Here is a 10112-nt window from a genome sequence, read left to right on the forward strand (position 1 = left end):
TATCTACACCACTACTCGCTCAGCAAGCCCCATGCATGTATGTGGTTTAAGCCCACTTAAGCTTGTCGGGTAGTTTTGCATAGAAAAGTGTATTATTTGCTTATTTTTATATTAGGCTTCTTGTGACATTTTGGACCTCAACAGATATATACTTATCAGATGGAGAGATTGCAATTGTTTAGAGATTGATGTACAAATATGAATTCTATTTCTTATGGCATCCAAATGTGTCAATATGACCTCTCCTTTGTACATTAGAAAATGAAGGAAAAGAAAAAGCACAAAGAAAATTCATAAGAAAAATTAGAATATGATTCATATTAAATAGAAGGATTGTTGAATTTCTTCAATTTTTCAATAGAAGGACTGCTGAATTTCTAGGGTTATTCAAAAGGAAGAAGGGGTTTATCCCTAAATCTAAAATTGTTGGGTTTTTTCTTTTTGTTTTTATTTTATCTGTGTGAAATTCTTTTTTTATTTTTTATAATAAATTATGTAATTAAAACATATGAGATGGTAGATGACATGAGTTGCCATGTCATGTGCCGCATGTGTTAGTATCCAAAAGTTGATAAACAAGTTAGTGCTTAGTGTTATAGAAGCAATATTCCATTGTCCACATGGAGTCTCATGATTGGTTGCCAAAATATTTACTCCCACAATCGAGTCGTGAAATAAGGCTAAAGCAAAAGTAATGATTGGCAATAATTTTTCTGTGGACTTCTGAAAATCTATTTCATGTAGCTTGACAAGGAAATTTTGAAGCATGGGTACAAGATCCTTTACATGTAAGCCTATTGCTCATGCAATTTGGGATCCTCATTTTGGTCAACCAGCACTGACTGAATACATTAAAAATTTGCATTTGAGCTATCGCAAGATTTGCAACATATGTTTTTTTTTTTTGGTCGGAATCAAATTTTATTAGATAGAAGGCAAAAGCTGGCAACAAATTGAGCTCAATAAAAAAGAACTGCAACACATGAAGGAATAAAATTGAAGTAGGACATAAAGCACAGAAAAGCAAAATGCATACAAAAAGCAGGGAGTTGCGCAATCAACACAAGCCTACACCAACTGAAAAGGAACTAGTAACCAATGCGCGAGACAAAAAATGGTGGTGGACAATGTTGACGTGAGTCTCCTAATTAATCAAGGAGATTTATTTCCTTGATTAATTAAGGGATTTACTTTCCTATTCTATATAGTTAACAAATCATTGTATAATTAAAAGATACTATCCTAATTGATTACTGTATCTATTTTCTTGTAAAGCACTCATGTAAACTCCCATATATACCTCATAATGGAGAAGAATAAAACATAACTCAAACCATTCGAACCATATTCCCATTTTAGCATGGGATCATAGCAATCGATCCTAAATGGTCAATCCAAAACCCTGAATCAAATTTCTCATATTTTTCCCCAAATCCAAATCCCTCAAATCTAAAGTCCTCAAATCCTCTTATCAAAATCCCTAAACACATACCCTCAAATCTTATACACATACCTCTCAAATCCAATTCCTACATCAAATTCATACATCAAATTCCTCAAATCAAATTCCTCCAATCACAATTCCTCACATTCTCATATCACATCTTACTTCCGCTACAACCCCTATGATTCTCCCCCTTATTATAGACTCATAGAAGCATGCGGTCAATCCTGCTGACCCGGCTACCCAGACTCATACTTCTACCACCACCACCAAAGGTTCTACTTTATATATGTCCCCTCAAAAATCCTGGATTATCGACTCAAGTACTACGGATCACATGACATTTGATCCTGGCCAACTTATTAGTTGCAAATCATCCATTCCGTCGTTTGCATCTAATGCTAATGGTACCCCCTCCCCTGTGGTTGAGGAAGGCTCTCTATCTCTCTCTACTTCCCTACATCTGGATTCTGTATTACTTGTTCCATCTTTGGACCATAACTTGTTATCTGTTGCACAAGTTACTACTACTTTGGGGTGTACTGTAACATTTTGGTTGAATCATTGTATTTTTCAAGACATCCTCACAGGAAAGACGATTGATTGTGGTGCTCGTCCATTACAAATAGACGCTCTACTTCTGGTTAATTTACATTTGTGGGAGGTAACCTAGTCAATTGGAGGAGTAAAAAGCAAAATGTGGTTTCTCGGTCTAGTGCAGAAGCAGAGTATCGAGGAATGGCTCACGGAGTTTGTGAATTGTTGTGGATCAGAAGACTCTTGAGAGAATTGGACTTCAAACCAGAAAAACCAATGGAGTTGCATTGTGACAACAAGTCAACTATCGATATTGCCCATAATCCAGTTCAACATGATCGAACCAAACATGTTGATGTGGATAGACATTTTATCAAAGAAAAAATTGAGAAGAAGATCATCTGCATACCATTCGTAAAGTCAGAAGATCAACTGGTGGATATCTTAACAAAAGCTGTTTGTGGCAGAGTATTTCATGACTCACTTACCAAGTTGGGCATTAGTGATATATAGGCACCAACTTGAAGAGGAGTAGTGTTGACGTGAGTCTCCTAATTAATCAAGGAGATTTATTTCCTTGATTAATTAAGGGATTTACTTTTATATTCTATATAGTTGACAAATCATTGTATAATTAGGAGATACTATCCTAATTGATTACTGTATCTATTTCCTTGTAAAGCACTCATATAAACTCCTATATATACCTCTTTATAGAAAAGAATAAAACCTAACCCAAAGTATTCAAACTATTTTCATATTTTAGCAAACATGTCACCAAAGTTACGAAGAGCGCTATCATAATCCATGTAAAGGAGACCGTCGTGTGGTCGAGGCGCTGAAGATGGTTGTGAAGAGAAGGTGCCGAGAAATTGCCGCCAGTGGTTAGAGGAGAAAATGCATATCAAGTACTAAACGGGTTACAAGTAAAAACTAGAAGAGATTATTGATCAACACCATAAACGGGTTGAAACGAAAGCAGCACAAAAGGCTATAGTAAACCACGCAGCACACTTGTTCACTCCGTTTGTCACCGAATCACAGATAGAGGCAAATCACAGATCTGAAGTAGTTTTTCAGCATGAATCAAATCTCAAATCTACAAAAGAAACAAACAAAGCAAACAAATGGCCGACAACACAACTGAAATAGGGGAAAACCACCCAAGCCACAGAGACACAATGGCAATCTCTGGACAAAACAGACCCATAATAGGAGCAAAACAACGCAACCACCCACACCCAATCACACACCCCCTGCAAAATACAAGAAAAGCCCCAACTCATAGCAAAAGAAAAAGCTGAGGAAGAAAACTCAACGGAAGGAGAGGGGAGAGACAGAGGCAGGGGAGAGCAAAAGGAAGTCACCACCCAAAAGGGGGGGTGGCGGCTAAGTCTCCAAGCCTTGGGTTTTCTTTTCGAGGGAGAGAGTGTTTAAGTCAAGTATTGTTGGGTGTTTAAGTTGAGTTGAAAGAAAACCGATTTGCAACATATCAGAACCTTCCTTCCCCTAACAAAAAAATATTTGAAGAATGAAATTGCATCAATTATTTCTTATTAATTTAAGACTTCTATATTTAAAAAAATTGCAGTTTACAATATATATATATATATATATATAATAATAATAATTCAACAAAATAAAGCTCTTTTTATTATTATTTTAAATAGTGGCGGAACTTCGACGGCTTCTTAATTGTTGAGGTTCGGATTCTTGTTGGAGTCTTTGACTATCATGTCCAAGGCATTTTCCATGCATGACTTTAACTTCTGTGGATCTATGATACCTTTTTCCATCTTGAAGGCTAGTCTCACATTCCCCATATAACTTACAATGGTTATGTCAAAGCCCTGCAAATCCGTGGTAGTCATGTTATACTGGTTGCTAAATGCCATAACGGGAAAAACTAATAAATGCAAATTGAACTTGAAAAATACAGATGAAAATTCATTAATTTCAACATCATTTTCTTTTCTGTTGAAGGAATGAGTGAAGCCAATATAGCCCTTACGACTCTTATATCCAAGACAGAAATCCACTTACAATTAAACCTCTAACTAAAACTCTAAGTTGAAATATGTTGCCATGTAAGATAGATATGTCCAAGTATTATTAACTAAATTACACTATATCCATTTAAACTCACACACACAAATCCATAAACTTTCGACAAAAACAAATTCATAAACTATTTTATAATAGATTAATCCTACAGATTTTCCACTTAGTTAACAAAGTTAACTTAAAGGACCGTGATTTATATTATTCTTTTTAAAGGTAGATTATTCACAGACAAAATTAGTATGTGGATTATAGGTAGATTATTGAAAGAAAAAAAAATGAAAAAAAAGGTATATTATTCACACAAAAAAGGCATTTGTTTATATAAAAACATAGGTAGATTATTCATAAAAAAAAGTAGGTACAGTATTTAAGTAACAAAAAAATAGGTATGTTATTTATAGGTACACAAAATACGTACAGTATTTAGGTAACCAAAAAATGGGTATGTTATCTATATATATAAAGTAAAAGGCAGAAAATGATGAAACATTCAAAATGCCAGAAAATGCCCTTGGTTAATGCAAATATTAAGAATTGAAATTATTAATTAAATGAGGATAATATGATAAATTCACACTTTTTCATATGAAAAAAAATTAAAATTAAAATTAAAAGCATATAATGGATCCTATTTTTATGGATCTATATATACAAAGCAAAAGGCAGAGAATGATGAAACATTCAAAATGCTAGAAAATGCCCTTGGTTAATGCAAATATTAAGAATTGAAATTATTATTTAAATGAGGATAATATGGTAAATTCACACTTTTTCATATGAAAAAAAAATTAAAATTAAAATTAAAAGCATATAATGGATCCTATTTTTATGGAACACAACTACCCATTATATTTTTTTAATTCTAAAATAAATTTATTAAAAAAAAAAAAAAAAACCTCTTGCAGGCACAGAAGCGCGTGCGGAGAGGCTAGTTTATAGGTACACAAAATAGGTACAATTACAAAAGATATGTTCATTAAAAAAAAAAAAAAAGGTATATTATTAATATGAAATCGGTACATTTGTTTATGCCAATCATGGGTTTTATTAATAGGAACACAAGTGATGAATTACAGTTAAGGAAAATTCAATTTAGAGGGGGTAAGCCAAATTTACTGTTAAGGAATATGTGGTCAAGATTTCTAGGTATTTTGAAAAAGTATCAAGAGTGTTAGGGAGTAATTGATCAATATCTTTCAACATTTATAAGATTTATAACAATGTGTGACATACCTGAGGTAAACCAGGAACCAAAAAGTAGAAACCTTTAATTGGATGATTAGCCAGAGACATCTGCTCCACAGGTCCAATCATATTTGAGATTACCATGCTCGAGTTCTTCAATGTGCGATGAATGTATCTGCTGGATGCCTGCAAAACTAACAATATGTTAACACTAAAAGAAACAAATCTGAATTTGAGCTCTGAAGCAGATTGAATTAGTTCAAATTAATTGGGTCGTGAAATGACGGCGTAACGTAAATCATATTGTAGTCTTCACTTTACTAACCTCACGGCTTCCAAATTTGTTCACAATCTCCAATAGCCTACTAGTGAAATGAGCAGCTAAAGAGTTTCTCTTCCTCTTTATCATTTTGTGTGTGTGCCTGATAAAGTCCTCCGCATTTGAGAGTTCAGTTAAATTGGGTATGGGTACTTGCAAGAATGTAAAACGATTTCCCCATGGCATCTTGCTGTTGGGTTTGATCATCTCCTCAATTGGCATATAATCCCCCATGAGCCTTGTGTTCAGCAACACCATTGCTGTACAATCTGCTGTGCTTGAACTTTGGTCAATCTCTTGCATGTACAGTCGAGTTCCGAAGAAGATCATCCCGGTGAGAACATCATTTAGAGTCTAATAGAGTCAGTAAAAAAGTTAATTACATTGTATAAATGTGGAAGAACCGCTTCCCAAATTCTGTACCGACTTATTTCAAGAGGCAGTAAATGCATTTATTTCAATGTAGTATATAATATTAAAAAGTCATGATGGTTCACAAATAAATCAATATCTGACCCATTTCACTTTTCATTTAAATATAGAGAATATAATAAAACTTTATAACATGAGATTTCTGACTACAAAAAAGATGGTAGCTTTTGTGACAACTGCTACCTATATCTGATGTTATTATGAGATAACTTTGTCACAAATATCTGAAAAGCAATGAAAATGATATGTCGTAGGCTCAGTTTGGGATTGCTGTCATTTAAAAAAAAATTTGTTTCTGCTGTGCTTTGAAAAGAATTAGTTGTAAAGTAAAGCAGCTCTATGTTTGATAAATAATATTTTTAAAGTGCTGTTAGTATAAAAAAACAATGTCAAACCGTTTGGTAAATTTTAATATAAAACTGTTATAACTGTAAATAATGACTAAAATATACATGATGTTGAAAGTGTTATGCGCTAATCATGTGGTGGTGGTGGAGTGGAGGTGGTGGTGAAAGATGTGGTGATGAAGGTGGAGTTGGTGGTTGTGGTAGTGTTGGTGGTGGTAATGGCAGTTGTGGAGGTGGTGAATGCGGTAGTGGAGTTGGATGTGGAAGTGGAGGTGGTGTTATTTTTTTAAAATAAATAATGGTATTTTGGGAATTAAAAAAAATCATTAAAGGCTTATCTCGGCTTCTTTTGAAAACAACTTTGAAAAGCAACCTAGTGCCTGCTTTTTAAAACTGCTGTCAAAAGGCCACTGTTTTGAAAATAATCTGGATATTTTATTTTTACCAAACACCTTAAACTACTTAATTTTAAAGTGAAGCAGATTTTTGGCCAAAAAAGCAATCCTTAGATTGCTTCAAATATTCTCAAATGATTTTGGTTTGGAATTAAATTCTATAGTAAATTTAGCTTAACTCTTTTAAAGTCATTCTATAACCTCCCATGTAACCTCGTATAAATATGTTTTCCACGAGTTTAAACAATTTTAACACTACGTACTAAAGATTCTGGAAGCCAAGTATGAAAAAGAAAAGACATTACACATATAAGAGTCCTCGAATGAAATCCTAATAGTTGAGTCATCTTACCACTCCAAACTTGTTCTTGATTGATTTGAGTTGATCAAGAGAGAAGGTCATAGTTGCTATAGTACTTGGGCGAAATTCAATTGCATCGTTGCTCGACTTGATTGGTGTTAGATCATCTTCTTTCAAGGTCTTCGAAATGCCCCACAAAATATCTGAAATTGTGTTGCATGCAGATGAGAAAATCTTAGTCACAAAAAAATTCTCCCTCTTCTTCGATTCTGACCGCTGTCGTGAAGGAAAAGTTAAGGGGAGAGAAGGGTTGTCAGCTCTTTGTAGGGTAGAAATGAGAGCACCCATGAGAGAGTAGCCATCTCCTAGAGCATGGTGAAACTTGAAGACTACATTACCAGCTGCATTGCTAGTTGGGTACTTGATAATATGAACTTCCCATAGTGGTTTGCCTTGTGGATATCTTTCTGTTGATAACCTTGACAAATAGTCCTCAAGATACTGGTCATATGATTCAGGCGACAGGTTGGAAGGGAAAATAGGGATCATAACGTGGTCTTCAAGCTTCACTTCGACCCTTCTCCACTCTTTCTTTCCATCATTTTCAACCTGTTTCAAAATCAAATATCGCTCAAGTTTTCAACTTCGTCTATGATAAAACTTGGAAACAAAATTCACACTAGGTGAGAGAGAGAGAGAGAGAGAGAGAGAGAGAGAGAGAGAGAGATAACCATGATAGAGGAGAAACGGGGGCTGATGGGGAGGAAGACGTTCTTAAGCAATGACATTGTTTGAGACTCGGCATCAATAATTGGAATCTCAAATTCCAAAACAGCAAGAACCGAAAGAGTTATCACATCACTGCTGAAGTACTGGCCATTTGGGCTCACTGGCTCTAGTCCTTCCAAGTTCCCGAACTCCATCTTCTTTGCTTTTACAAGAAATTATACTTCCTTCATAACGCATCGGTTGTGCATTTATAGCAGTTTCCCCAATTCTATCTTCTTCCCAAAAAAAAAAAAAACATATTTAATATTTTTGGTAGCTGCTATGATTCATGATCACTGTCCTTCCAATTTACTGGGATAGCTTAACATTAAATATTCGAGACACGACTACTTAATTTTCACCTTTCTTTTTCTTTAAATAGCTGTATCTTATAAGAATGAAAAAAGATTTTCTAGTGATATTATTGGTACGTATATGTTATGCTGAAAACTCATCCAAGGGTTGAGGGTTGAGGGTTAAGTTTTTTTTGTGTGTTTTTTGATGAATTAGTTTTGTATATGTGTGTCAAATTGTGATTTGTAGAAAGGAGGTAAGCGTGTCCTTAGAATTTATATTGAAAATGTAATTATATAGAATTCTAAAAAGACATAATTTAGACATAAGCACAAAATGAACACAAAAACTATCAGTAGTAGAGTATCTAGATTGGGGTGATTTTCAAGTTTTCAATAATATATCGTTTAGGAGTGATTCTAGATAGGTCAGAATCTATTTTGGGGAGAGTGCTTCTCCATATAATCACTTTTAGGTTTTTTTTTTTGTTTTTTTTGTTTAGAAAGAGAATTCATTCATAGAACCAAAGACGTATAAAGAACGACATGATATAGTGACCTCGTTAAAACCTTTCTATTCTCTCTAAATTTCTAAGGGAATTTTTTTGAATTTTATTATTCGCAATTTGCCAAGAATTTGTTAACAAACTCAATTAATTGAATGCGAGCAAACAACACTTTAAGAAAATAATTCAAATCGTAACTCAAAGTCGTTATCCATATTTCAATCTATACTCCACATCTATTAGCTGCCAACAAATGGCAGAAGGAGGAGTGGTTGTCTCTATTGTCCTGGTGTGAAGCGAAAGTGAATGCTTCCTTGCTTTTAGAGCAGCGTTTTGCAAAGCAAAGTTTATGTTGTAATTATTGGTTTTTTTTTTTTTTTTTCAGATAACCGGGCCACGATTACAATTGAATGCTGGCATAATAAACCCAACTAACTCATTTGAATGGATCCAATCTCTGCCATTGGAAAAAAAAAAACAAAAACCAATTATTTTACAGAGAGTATGGGTTGGACCATTTAAAGAAGTTGGTTCGGGTTATTATGTCAGCATTCAATTGTAATCGTGGACCAGTTATCTATGAAAAAGAAACCTTTTCGATAAGATGAAATAATATGATAACAAGGGAAAATATCAACATTGAGCATGGGCAGAATATCGCCATGAAAATCATAAGCTAGATCTGGCAGTGGTATTAATTGGTCAGAACCGGATTATATGGTCTGCATGCATGATCCAATCTCTACCATTGGATCAATAAAAAAACCAATTATTTTACAGAGAAGGGATTGGATTAACTAAAATATGCACGATATTATATCTAGCCCTGGATCTTTCCTCATCAGTCGAGATCTTGCATACGGCCCAATGGTGAACAAAGGTAACAACTATCATTGTGGTGTTGAGCTCTATTATCCCCCCGCCACCGGCTACCAACATAGTTTTATACAGAGCATCCTGATACAGCCCATGGATTCCATCAACCTGTTTTTTTCTTGGTGTGTGGAATTTAAAGAGGCAAGAGAAGTCACCACCTTGACAAATTTCAACAAAGACTTGGTGAAATCCTTCAGTATTTCGATTAGAGATCACCGGTTTAGTGACGCTAATATTCTCATCAGCTAGTGGAAAGATATGTCAGCTAGTTGGTTTTCTCAACCATGCTTGGAGATTGAAGATAGGATCTTCAGGCATTGCCCATGCTCATTGATCTATCAATAAGAAATAGAGAAGAAGAAAGCCCAAGCAAAAGGTAAGATATTTATTTATTTATTTTGGCTATCTTTCTTCTTTTTCTAACCCTTCAAATCTCACAGCCGACACTGCCGAGAAGGAAAATCCTCCGCCCGACATTATTGAGAGGGAGGGCTCCGCCAATCCCGTTGATGCTAATTCTGGGCACCTTACGAAATACAAGCAGCCAGATTAAATTTGAGCATGCTAGAGTCCTTGTGGCGGGGCCGTGGCTGGAAGCTCAAAAGGGATACAAGACTTGAATTCGGTTGGGCTGCGTTTAAGCTT

The 10112-nt window shown here is 34.8% G+C and overlaps 1 protein-coding gene across 1 annotated transcript; it reads right to left on the reverse strand.

Moving 5' to 3' along the window:
• Window positions 3606-8152, reverse strand: LOC18766007 (O-acyltransferase WSD1). The gene is made up of 5 exons (XM_007198789.2): window positions 7756-8152; window positions 7076-7633; window positions 5556-5903; window positions 5279-5416; window positions 3606-3831 (listed from the first exon to the last, which is right to left on the reverse strand). Exons 1-5 carry the CDS (start codon window positions 7945-7947, stop codon window positions 3673-3675), a joined length of 1395 nt encoding a protein of 464 aa, XP_007198851.1. The 5' UTR covers window positions 7948-8152; the 3' UTR covers window positions 3606-3672.

This window comes from Prunus persica, chromosome G3 (genome assembly GCF_000346465.2).
Source record: "Prunus persica cultivar Lovell chromosome G3, Prunus_persica_NCBIv2, whole genome shotgun sequence".
Lineage (NCBI taxonomy): Eukaryota > Viridiplantae > Streptophyta > Magnoliopsida > Rosales > Rosaceae > Prunus > Prunus persica.